Source organism: Rhinopithecus bieti, unplaced genomic scaffold (genome assembly GCF_001698545.2).
Source record: "Rhinopithecus bieti isolate Rb0 unplaced genomic scaffold, ASM169854v2 scaffold_7398, whole genome shotgun sequence".
Lineage (NCBI taxonomy): Eukaryota > Metazoa > Chordata > Mammalia > Primates > Cercopithecidae > Rhinopithecus > Rhinopithecus bieti.
Genome location: NW_016805783.1, coordinates 799,205 through 812,255, shown reverse-complemented (window position 1 = coordinate 812,255; position 13,051 = coordinate 799,205). Strand labels below are relative to the sequence as shown.

The window sequence follows — 13,051 nt, the reverse complement described above, 5'->3', positions numbered from 1 at the left end:
GGAGTGTTATGTACTTGGGCCATCTCATTTATTTCCTGCCTGAAAATTTCCAGCATACCCAGAAAGACAGGCTGCTATTTGCACCTAATGAAGTCAACAATGCCTTTGTGTACTGACTCCAAAAATGATAGCTTGATCTGGACATTGCTATATGAAGCATACGTAAAGTAGCTTCTGTTTTTCAAGAGTTTGATTATTATTAAACAAATCATTCCCGGAAAAAATGGTAGAAAATCACTTCTGAGTTGTACATGGTTACCACAGTAATGTCATTTGGATGTTTGCTCACAGAAGACACATCTGATGTTAGAAATAAGAAACGGAGGCAACTTCAAATACACTGATATCATAAAATAGCAAGCATACAAACAAAAAATGCTCAAAAGCTCAGCAAGGGATGTCTAAAGATTTGGCCACTCCTTTTAATCATTGTCCTAACCTCTGTTATTTATTTAAACTACTGTTCAGATTATGTAAAAAACAAGAAAAGTATTTTTTTCTTCTATCCCCAAATTTATACCTTCTTTGTCCCAGTCTATACTTAACGGTCTGAGCAATTTGAACATCAATTCAGCAATAAAGCTCCTTTTAACTCAGTGTTTAACTCTGAAACCAGAAATGTTATGCCATAGCTTGTTCATACTTCTTAATTTTTTAAATCTTAATCCACATTTTAATTAGATAGCAATGTCTGGAGAGTGCCCATCCACAAGCAGGTGACAAGGAGTCTGTTTCATTACAGGCTTGCCACTTTTTTGTCAATTTAGTTACAATTTAATCAATTACTGCCATTGCTATGGAAATTACTACAGAACAAATATTGTAGTCCTTAAGTACAGAGCAATCCTTTTACATTTTAACTCAATATTAAATCCTACAGAACGATTATTGTAGTCTTTAAGTACAGAGCAATCCTTTTACACTTTAACTCAATATTAAATCCTTTTTAAATCTCTGGTTTCTTTCCAAATCCAGAACAAAGGATGCTTGCTTTGTTACAATCTTCACCTCTAGTATAATCTTAATAAGAAATAAAAAAGACTCATTTACTCTGCCTAAATGTTTTCATAAAGATATTTTTTTTAAATGTGCTGCATGTTTATGCTAAAAATAGAGAAATTATAAGGACTTTTAAAGAATAATTTGTTTATTAATTGAATTACATTCTCAAATAATTAGAGATATGTAGTGAGCAAATGAAGAAGACTAAGTTTTCAGAAATGTTGCTGTTGCAGGATCAACATAATTGCAAAAGTCAACATGAAATTGACATTATTCTGTAGAAGTTACAACACTTTCTCTTTAAATACTCAGTCAATATTACCTGTTTTTGCTCTTAAGCAAAACATTGGGTGAAATACTCACATTACCAGAAAAATTTGTTAATCTTTGGCAAGCAACAAACCATATTTAGTACTTGCATTTCCTGTTTTACAGATGTTTTGTTAGCATGAATTAATAAAATATCTTATTACTATTTGAAGAGTATTTTAGTTATAGTGAGAAAGCAACAGATATGAACAGCTTTGATTTTAGTAATGCATGTCTCCTTAAGCCTCTTAATTGTAGAGACTGTTGGTAAAAGTAATTAAGATTTACCAAAAGCAAATCAGAATATCATTGTTTAGGCACCTAAGAGGAAGAACAGGGTAAAATGAAACTAGAAATTAATAGTATTTCCACCATCAAATTAAAAATATTAGAAAATATATCACAGTTGAAATGATTCAAGTGCAACTATGGTTAGACTTTAGTAATCACCCTTTTATTCTTATTATTCTTTTTACCTGTGATCATATTTTCTATAAAAGTTTATATCCTGCTTCGAAAAACAATTTTTTTAAAGTAACCAACATTTTGGTTTCTCCATTTATCATCATGTTAAAAAATGCATAGCTTGAAAAAAATCTCGAACACACTGCATTGTAGAAAATATTAATAGCATATATAAAAGCAAATTAGGTGAGAATAACTAGGACATCAAGTTATTAAAATTATATGAATTGTATGATGGTTACTAGGGTGCCAGGCAGCAAAATATGTAATTATCTGATTATCTGATTTAATTCTGGTAGTCTACCTCTACAGATACTTCAGCCAGAAAAGTATACTTTGGAGTTTGAATTGCCTGAATTTCTAGTTACCTTGATTTTATATAAATAAATGTAACACTTATAACTCTATACACACATATACGCATATGGAAATGTGTAAACATAGCATCAATACTCTTCAGCTAAGGAAGCCAGAAGTCACCTGTAGTTGAACACGTTTGGCTCATTACTTGTTGCAGCAAGGGAGAACACACGTCACCGGAATCAAGGGTGTTTCAGTAAGAGGGTGTTAGAAAAGACCTTATAGGATCTGGGCTTTGATTGGGTGATTTGAGGCAGAGTCAAAGGCAGCAGGGATTCCCTCTAGATTGGATGCTGTTAGAAAGTGGAGCAATTCTGTAATGGGGGATCTCACTTACTCTTATAGGAAGGGGAAATTATAGTGAGAATAAAGTCGTCATTGGTAAAAAGGTAGCACTCATTTTGGCCAAGAGATAGGGTGTTTGGTATTTCGTGGGTGGTACAGTGACTTGCTTTTGTCTGTGCTTAGACAAAATTACGAATTGGCCTTGCTTGGTCTTATTTAATCATAGTCTCAAAGTAGCCTGGTCAGAGGCTGGTTTTCTGTGAGATGGTTCATGTCTAATAGGAGAATCACAGGGTAGGCCTGTGAAAGCCAGGCCAGCTTCTGGGTGTCAGGGGCTGCCCTTTTTCCTTCCTCAATAGCTTCAGTCATTCTTATCCTATCATGGGCAGAGCTCACAGGTTTATGTGTGCCTTTTTGTCACACTGCCAACTACAGTTCAATTTTAGGTTGGGTTGGTTACGAGAGAACAGAAAGGGAATATTCTTCCCAGAAAGAATGATTCAGTGCTACTCATACTCCCTGGTCCCCTTTCTACACAGTTGATGCACCTGACAGTGAACTCTTCTCCCAATCTGATGCTTGAGGACTATGGTGCTTTCTCTATTGTCACTCGATGAGCATTTGATGGCAGGAAAATTTGGTAAAAGAGAACAACCGTTTCTCCTGAGAAAAATGGTGATAAACGTGGATTTTAATTTTAATTTTGTCTTGAAAGAAGCAATCTTACATGTTTCTAATAATATAGAGGAGAAAATATTATTCCACTACCTTTAGTACAATGTCTGTCTGCTCTAATTGCCACTAAGCATTCCTAAAGGTTATTTGGCACTGACTTCTTCTCCTGTGCTCCACCCAGTTTTCTTTTTTCTCTTTTACTAAAACCAAACATTTACTGTTTCCAGCATTTAGAAGAGTCTCAAATATTCTACTCAGAGGTGTTAAAGTTGCTGCTCTCTTTTTATTGTTTGAAGAACAACCTGCTTGTCTCTTGTTAGTGTAACTAGTAGACTAGTACTGCAAGTAATTCACAGACTATTTTATTATCAACTGGATATAATCAATTTGTTTTGATTTATAAAATTGGGAATACCACAAGCCACGACTGCCTAGCTATCTGCATAAATATTTACTCAAAAAATATTTGCTGAACACACGCTATGTTTCCATATTACTTTGTCCCAGGCATGGGGACACCAGGGAGGGAAGGAAGGTGAAGAGCCCAATCTCTGGAGTCCTAAGGCCCGGGTTGGAATTCCTGCTCAGCCACTTGCTAGTCATGTCATCATAGGCAGGTACTTGATCTCTCTCGACTCTACATTCTTCCTCTGTAAAATGTGGGTGACCCAATAATACCCTTAATGCTGTTGGAGGGCCGAAAGAGGTCATTTGCATTAATTGCTCAGTCCAGTGCTCAGCATAGTTAGTACTCAGTGAAGCCATTGTTATTTTTTGACAATATAGTGGTGAATTACTAGATGCTATTCTTCCCTCTAGGAACTGACTGGTTCCTCCAGCTGGTGAAATTGGAGGCATCTCACTTATTCTTGGGGAGGGTATTAGGAGGCAGGAAGAGAAGGCACTTAGTGAGACCTGATGGATCAGTGAGAGTTGTCCTGGCAGTGGTAAAGGGTAAGGGAGAAAGGAAGGAATGAGGCTTGTGGAGAACAGAATGGCCTCAGCATTGGGGACACAATACCAAGTGCTAGATGTGACAGAAGAGAGAACCACAAGCAGTTCCTTGTGGCCACACTGTGGACTGGATGGAGAGCGACGTAGGTAGTGGGAACTGTAGCTGGGGATTCCAGCCAGGACCGGATCTCAAGGGCCATGTGTTCAAAGTTTAGCACCTTAGACTTTACCTTGAAGACAATAGGGATCTGGAGTCAGTCTATCAGTAATGGTACCCTTTTCAAAAAGGTACTTATATAATTTTTTTTTTAATGATAAAGGAAATTATTTACAGGGAGGGCAGAGTTCATCGTTTTCTCATTCACAGAGTATAGTGACCATTACCCGTATGAGCTTGGCCCTCTCATTTAATTTCTCCTGCTCCTCATTCCTTACCCATTCCTTTCTCCCATTCCTCTCCATATTAAAGACACCCATATTTTGTTTGTTTTTTATTATTTTATTTAAGTCCCAGGGCAGATGTGCAGGATGTGTAAGTTTGTTACATAGGTAAACGTGTGCCACGGTGGTTTGCTTCACCTATCACCCCATCACCTAAGCATTAAGCTTAGCATGCATTAACTCTTTTCCCTAATGATCTCCTCCCCCAACACCCTCCCCCTACAGGCGGCAGTGTGTGATGTTCCCCTCCCTGTGTCCATGTGTTCTCATTGTTCAGCTCCCACTTATAAGTGAGAACATGCGGTGTTTGGTTTTCTGTGTCTGCATTTGTTTGCTGAGGATAATGGCTTCCAGCTTCATCCATGTCTCTGCAAAGGACATGATCTCATTCCTTTTTATGGCTGCATTGTATTCGTGGTGTAAACGTACATTTATCCAGTCTATCATTGATGGGCATTTGGGTTGATTCCATGTCTTTGCTATTGTGAATAGTGCTGCAATGAACATATACATACATGTATCTTTATAATAAAATTATTTCTATTCCTTTAGGTATATATCCAGTAATGGGATCACTGGGTCAAATGGTATTTCCTGCTCTATATCTTTGAGGCATCACCACACTGTCTTCCACAATGGTTGAACTAATTTACATTCCCACCAACAGTGTAAAAGCGTTCCTATTTCTCCCCAGTCTTGCCAGCATCTGTTGTTTCTTGCCTTTTTAATAACCACCATTCTGACTGCCATGAGATGGTATATCATTGTGGTTTTGATTTGCATTTCCCTAATGATCAGTGATGCTGAACTTTTTTCATGTTTGTTGGCCACATGTATGTAAAGACACCCATTTCTTTATGTGCTTGACATGGCCTTAAATACACATGTATCCTTGCAAAATACATCCTGTTGTTCTTTATGCCTTTTAAATTTACCTACATGGTATTCTGCTAAAAATAATTTCCTGCATCTAAATTTTTTTCTTTAGATACAAAGCATCTGTTTGTATATGTACATCAATCACTGTGTCAAACTTCTGTATACATGGCCCATATACAATACACATTGTAGCATTATTTATAGTAACAGCTTGAAATAACCTAAATACTGCACACTAGGGAATGGATAACTAATCCTGGTACACCAGCAGTGTTAAATATCATGCCTCCATTAACACTGATAGCTCTCAATATGAAGGAGCACATGCTTCTGACAATGTTAAGTGAGAAGAGCAGACAAAATAGTCTAAATTGTGACAACAACCACAAAAATACACATTCATACAGCCACAGGCTGGAAAGGATCAGAGAAAAATGAAACAGGTATGTATGTCTGAGCAAGGGAATAATGGGTAACATTTCTCATGTACAGTAGCTCCCCCTATTCGAAGTTTCGCTTTCCAAGGTGTCAGTTACCCCCAGTCGACCTTGGTCCAAAATATTACATGGAAAATTCCAGAAACAAACAATTCGTAAGTTTTAAATTGTGCAGTGTTCTGAGTGGTGTGAATTCTTGCACCATCCAGCTTCATCCTGCAAAGGACCTGAATTCTCCCTTCGCCCAGCGGATCCACACTGCAGAAGTCACTTATGAGTCACTGCAGAAGTCACTCCTCATGAGTCACTTAATAGCTGCAAGAGTAGTGATGCTGGCATATTGTGAAAATTGTTCTATTTTATTATTGTTGTTGTTAATCTCTTACTGGGCCTAATTTACAAATTAAACTTCATCATAGATATACATGCAAAGGAAAAAACAGTATATATAGGGTTTGTACCATCTGCAGTTTTAGGCCTTCACTGGGGGTTTTGGATCCCATCCTACAGGAATAATGTAGTGCTTCTGTAGGAATAACGGGGTGCTTCTGTAGCTATTAGTAAGATGATGGTGTACCTGGGGATTTGCGCTATACACCACAGCATCTTCTACAGTAGTTTTGGGGAAGAGGGAAGATCAGAGCGGTACCAATCTGCTGCTCTTTGCCCCAAAACTGGCAAGAAGCGCCTTTCCTCAGCCAGAAAGGCCTCTTCTCCACCAGCTGTGTCCTGCAATCAACTGCAGCATATTTGTCTCACCCCATGGGAAACAGGTTTGAAGTTAAAAACCTTTTCAGAGGGCGGAGATAAATTTAGTGCTGCTAAATTTAACTATCTTCGAGATTAAACATGAAAAGCAAAGTGCATGAGTTATGTACATTATTCTTTCAATTGTGCAAAAATAAGACATTAACTTGTTTTTGCATGGAAAATTCTGCAAGAATAGACAAGAAATGTTAACAGTTACGCCCTGGGATCTGGGATAAAAGAGAGACATCACGCTTTTCTTTAAAAAAAAAAAAAAAGAAATGTAGGTTTTGTGGATTTTGTGTGTGTGTGTGTGTGTGTGTGTGTGTGTGTTTTTGACAGAGTCTAGCTCTGTAGCACAGGCCGGAGTGCAGTGGTGGGATCTTGGTTCACTGCAACCTCCATCTCCTGGGTTCAAGTGATCCTTGTGCCTCAGCCTCCCTATGTAGTAGCTGGGATTACAGATGTGCACCACCACACCCAACTAATTTGGTATTTTCAGTAGAGACGGGGTTTCACCATGTTGGTTAGGCTGGTCTCCAGCTCCTGACCTCAGGCGATCCGCCTGCCTCGGCCTCCCAAAGAGCTGGGATTACAGGCCTGAGCCTCTGTGCCCGGCCCATGCTTTTCTCTAAAGTATGAAAGGAAATATGTACTTTCTTCTTAAAAACCATGTACCAAACAAACATCACTTTTCAATTAAAATGTTATTTTAAAAGTTTAAACCCCAAATTTCATGGCTCTAACTTTTAAATAAATGTCTAAATTTTTAACTCATTACAGCGTTCTCCAAAACAACAAATTCATATTCTGAGCCTAAAACTGTGCACCTTTTTAGTGATGAGGACGGAGTCCAAACTGAGGACATCCCTTATAACTCACAATGCACACATATTCTGACATCAATAGCGACATAGAATGCAACTGATGACCAATATATATTCACAAATAATTGAGGACCATGCCTAAGAGTTGGATTCGGATTCCGACGTGACTGCAATTGTCCCTAACACGGACTAGCTCCAGGAGAGTCCCCCGGCCCCGGGGGTGTGGCGGGAGTCACCCGTTGTCCGGGCCCACACCACGCAAACCCAGTCCTAGCTCGCTCGCTAGACCACGGAGGGCGGCTGGGTGCAGCGACAGAACGCGGGACCCCGGCGACCCCGCCCCGCGCCGCGTCACTCGGCGCCCTGCGGCGCGCTGTGAGCACCTACCACTAGCGGAGATGCGAGAGAGAGGCCGCGGCCCCTTCCAGTTGCCTGCGGCCCCGCGCCGGCATTCAGAGCCCCTCGCCTGGCGCTAAATTTAAAAACGTAACACCAGCAGCAGGCTGGTCCCGGAAACGAAACGAAACTCGGCCCCCGGGCCTCCTCCCGGGCGCTGCCGGTCCCTCAGCGCGCCGCGCCACCCGGAACAGACCCTTCTCCCGCCATTTTCGGCAGGGCTGGGAGACTGAGGCCCGCAGCGCTGGGCCTGCGGCGCCCCGGAAGAGGCGGGCGGCATGGCTGCCGGCGTGGACTGCGGGGACAGGGTTGGCGCCCGGCAGCACGTGTTCCTGGTTCCAGGTAAACACGCGCGCCCGGGCGGCGGGGACTGCCCAAGAGCTGGTGAAGCGGCACGCCACCCCGGGCGCGCTGCCCCCCACCGCAGCAGCTCCCATTCCCCGGCCTGGCGCGGGATGGGATTCTCTCTGGGACAGCTGGCCCCGCATCTTGGTCACACGTCATAGCAAACCGCGGTTTTCAAACCCGGAAGCGCGGAAAAGGACCGAGCGTGTTTCCCGGGCCCTGATCCCCGGTGGCTCGGGTGGGCGGGTGGAAGCCGACTCAGCCTGCGGGGAGCCACGCGGGTTCGGGGTCACCGGTGCTCTGCGGGCCCCGGAGGTTTCTGCCCTTGGTGTCCCCCACCTGGCAGCTGGCCCTGCTTCTGTGATCCTACTGGGTTGGAACCAGGGATCCAGTAGGCTCGAAGTGGCCCCAGACGGTGCGCCGTTTTAACAAGAAAGCAGAGGGACAGGCCTGCGGTGGCCAGGCAGGAGGGAAGGGGGATGGGAGTCGCGGTTAGGCCTAGGGTGGTTCAAAGCGACTCAGCAGGATAATGACCACAGGACTGCTGGAGCTGGGCCTTTCAGCCCCCGTGTGGATGATGACCGGCCATCCAGGACATGCGAGGGCTTGGGACAATGGACAGCCAGTGCCACACGAGGAAGGATCGATTAAATGACACAGTTAAAGGAATTTGGCCTAGGGAATGCAAGCCAGAAAGTTTTGGTCTTTTTGTATATGTATAACATTGGAAAAAAGGAAAATCTCCTGTTCCTTGTATTAAATTTTGAGTTTAGCTCAGCAAATGCAGTGTGTTCATTGCATAAATATACTCCGATACCAATATTCTTTCCCAGGAATTCAGAGTTTTATGATGGTTATTGAAAATGTTTACATGACAGGCTGTGAAGAATATTTTTTGCCTCTAAAAAAACATGTAAAAAAGTGTACGAATTTTACGTATGCGACTCAGTGAACTTTTCATATGTATACATCACCCTAGTAACCATCCCCCAGTTCGAGATGTAGACTGTTTCCAATAGATCCTTACGCCTGTTCTTAGATAGCCCCAGGGACCTCTATGCTGACCTCTGTCACCAGAGGTTAGTTTTGCCTGTTTGGATAAGAGTGTACCCCTTTGTGTCTGGCTCCTTTCACGCTGAAAGATTCATCCATGGTTTGTGAAATTCATGTTGTAGCAGTTGTTTGGTTGGTTAGTTTTTTCATTGCTGCTTCTGTTTAATTGTGTGAATATCCAAACTATCTGCTCTTCTGTGGATGGACATTTGAATTGCTTCCAGTTTGCAACTATTACAAGTTACACTTCTCAGAGCATTCCTTTAGGCGGCTTTTGGTAGACATAGGCACTCATATCTCCAGGGTGTATACCCTGGAGTGGAATGGCTGGTTCTAAGTACTTGTGTGTAGAGCTGTAGTTGACACTGTTAAATGGTTTTCCAAAGTGGTTATACTGATTTATATTCCCACAAGCAGTGTATGAGAGTTCCCATTGCTGCACATCCTCAGTAAAGATGTTTGGGTGGTAAAACAGCTAATGCAAAATTCAGAATTTTGACAGTCTCACAAAGGGCTACCCGTATACATGCTTTTCATTAGAAAAATCATCCTTCTCACTTTGTCACTTCAAGACAATTAGATTTTTAGGGTAGGAACTCTAATCATTCTTTCAGAATCAAGTGCATTATTATTTAGATATACACAATAGCTGATGATAATTTGAGCTTCTTGTTTTGTTGTTTAATCAGTATTGACATCGTCGTTTTAAAAGTGTGTTTGTGTCTTTATTGTATTAAACACAAAACCGTCAAAAGAATTAAATATTGATTGTATCCCTGAAAAATGTAGGTTTTAATATATCTACTGCTGGGTTGTGAGAAGAGTTTCTGTTGAGTTTCTGTTCAAAGCTGAGATCTACTGTGACCTTTTAAGGCATTGGGGGAGGCTGAGCAGCTGTTGGGAACTGCTAGAAAGAGCTGTGTGGTCAGGCGGGCAGGAACTCTTAACAGTTAAAAGCTTGAGCCACCAGCTCCTGCAATTCTTCCTTCTGGCCTTTAGTGCCACCTGCAGGCTCTGAGGGTACAGCACGGTTTGATTACGACTGCAGTGCAACAGTAGTTTTCAAACTTGAAGGCATCACTCACCTAGGGAGGGGGGCCTCAGCCCTCAGAGGTTCTGGTTCAGTAGGTCCTGGGCTGGGGCCAGAGAATGTGCATTGGTAACAAGTTCCCAGGAGATGTTGATGCTGCTTGTCCGGAAATCTCTGCCCCCACCCCAGGAACCACTGCAGTAAAGACTTTGGGAACTAGATTGGGATATAGGAATGACCAGCCTCATGTTTGGCCCTCTTTGTGCGGGCCAGAATTTAAATGGTCAAGGAAGTGCATGTAAGTGCAGAGTATGAGGTTCATCTTCCCAGTTGTCTTTTCCAGAAGGTGAGAAATCAGCCTGCTTAGTTACACATTTGGGAGTTGGAAACGATATGCCCTCGGCTGAGGGAGAACCATACCCCAGTAAAGTTGGGCCCTTAATAAAGAAACCAAAGATTATTAAACATTTTTCAAAAGTATTTGGTGGAGGTGGCCTGTATTCGGTTTTAGAAAACTTGGGATCTGAAGAACTTACTCTGTGTACTGAAAAGTGAGCACATGAACCCACAGGCCAACAGAACTTTAAAGGGATTTATCCATGAGACAAGGGTAAAGCTGCCTAACCTTGCAATGATACATTTTTTCAACATTTAATTCATGCTGTTCATCGAGTTGCCTGCCACAGCACTGTGTTATATCTTGAAGGATATATTTAAATGTTTGATTTAGGTATTTTTGCCTCTAGCTTTCCATTTGTTTGGAGAAGCTGACTATCTCAGATAAACAAATCTGGGACTTGGAAGAGAGACTTGTGAGATACTCAGACTTGGGACGTTGGTTTTCATAGGCTGGTGAAGACAGAACCGTTTCCCATTTCAGCAAAGGCAAGCATTTCTTTTAGTTGGGGTCATCTTAAATGTTTCTGTAAAATGGCCTGGGAATACTACCCCGTTTGCAGTTTTAATTTCTATAAGAGGCCATTAACGTCTTTCCTTTTTGGAAAGTAGTATAAGTTTCTATCCCTCTTTTCTGCCCTAAAAGTAAATGTTTGAGTCATATTTTAATATTTTTCTTAAGTCCATTTTTCTTGTTAATGCTTGTAAGTTGGGATGTACCCAGGTGTGAGAGGTCACCTGATTCACTGTGTATAGAAGACTGCATTTATTGCTGTTGGAGGCTGAACAATTAATTGGGTTCATCTCCAAGGAAATGTTAATTGGGAAACCCTAACATTGTGTATGGAAAAAAAAAAAGAAGAAGAAAAATCATTTCAGGCCTAATAAAACAAAACTCATTTGGGTTTACTTAGGCTGATTAAAATGTTCCTTAATCAGTTCCCTGATTAAACAGTCCTGAGGTGAAACTGGACCTCAACTCAGATTTTCAGTTAGAAACAAGTTTTGCAATAAAGTTATCCCCCTTTATTTCATGAATATATGTGTTAAAAAGTATTTTAGGAAAGATTGCACTTATTATTTATTTCCCCATAGAAAGCAGTTGCTTGGAGGTAGAGGATGGGTTGCTTTTTGGGAGATAAGAATCACTGTCTACCTTAGACATTTCAAATACAATAACAGCTTTTTATGTGAGGCATCATGATGATCACAAATGATTATGCCAGAGCTGTCTCTCCAAGTGGAATGCAAAAATAGATGTAGAAGGATTGTATAAATTCGTGCATTAGAACTATGTTATAATTAAAGGATTTAAAAAATAAATTTAAAAGGAAAAACTAATTTTCTTAATGATGGAGAAAATTTATTTCTGATTATAGTCTTGAAGCTTTTTTTTTTTTTTAATCCACCAACTGGCATAATTGTAGCTTTTGTAAGTCCAAAGAAATGCCTCTTGTTTTGGGGAGAAAAAAAAGTAAAGGTTTAAAGTGTATGGCAAAGGAAGAACTACTATAGATTTAACTGACTTTTCAGTGACACTAAAAAAACACTCTTTTCTCTTCTTTACCTAATGGCACATGGTTAATCTCAGAAGAAAACTTAGCAGGATTTTGTTCTTTGTCAAAACGGTATGTATGTCTATGTTTGTGTTTAGAAATACACCTGAGGGCCAAAAGCTTCCTTATTTTCAGAAGAGATGAACTTCACTTGGCAAATGATAGAGAACCTGGCCAATTCAAGTGCTGATTTTAGACAACCTCAGAATAGTTAAGCTCACCTTTTTGGAAGATGTGTCATTTACCGAATAGTCTACTGCAGGCAGTCAGCAATGGAGGAGTCTTAGAGTTTTCCAGCATAGAGCATGTTTAACATTTTCCACACGAATCGTCAGTCTGATTTTGTTTTTGCAGAATGTTTTTTGGTGGGACCCAACTGACCTTTCTCAGATGGCCACTGGATCCACCCCTCTTGCTATCTGTCCGAGCATGTTCTGAAGTGGATGGACTTCAGTTGCCAGTTGGTATAATTAGGCTGTTTCCAGGGTCTGATCTTGTCCCTTTAGTAATTGTTCCAAAATACTTGGGACATTTATAAGTAAGAACTCATGACTCCCACATATTTATTCTCCAGGTCAGAAAAAAATATATTCATTAAAGGAAAGCAAGCAGTGTTCATGATTTTTTGTTTGAGTAACAGAATAGGGACCGCATGGATTCTCCCACATCCTCTGAGCTCTAACTGTGACGCTAAAAAGCAAACAACTCAGTCAGTGTGCTCCAAAGCCTGGCTATAATAACACACACTTAAAAGCTAGATTTATGCTATTTATTAGCTCTGTGTCCTTGGACGGTTTACCTCTTCACTATAAAGCCTCACTTTCATCATCTCTACAGTGGGGAGAACAGTACCAGTCTCGTGGGGTTATTATCTGTGGTTTGAGTTACTCATAA

The 13,051-nt window shown here is 41.0% G+C and overlaps 1 protein-coding gene across 2 annotated transcripts in view; it reads left to right on the top strand.

The window, feature by feature from the left end:
- Window positions 1-7,688: 7,688 nt before the first annotated feature.
- Window positions 7,689-13,051, top strand: part of RNASEH2B (ribonuclease H2 subunit B) — a 61,056-nt gene continuing 55,693 nt past the window's right edge. For both annotated transcript variants that reach the window (XM_017873741.1, XM_017873740.1), the window contains exon 1: window positions 7,689-8,119. In XM_017873741.1, the coding sequence (XP_017729230.1) occupies window positions 8,056-8,119 (64 nt within the window). In that variant the 5' untranslated portion in view covers window positions 7,689-8,055. The remainder of the gene's footprint in view (window positions 8,120-13,051) is intronic.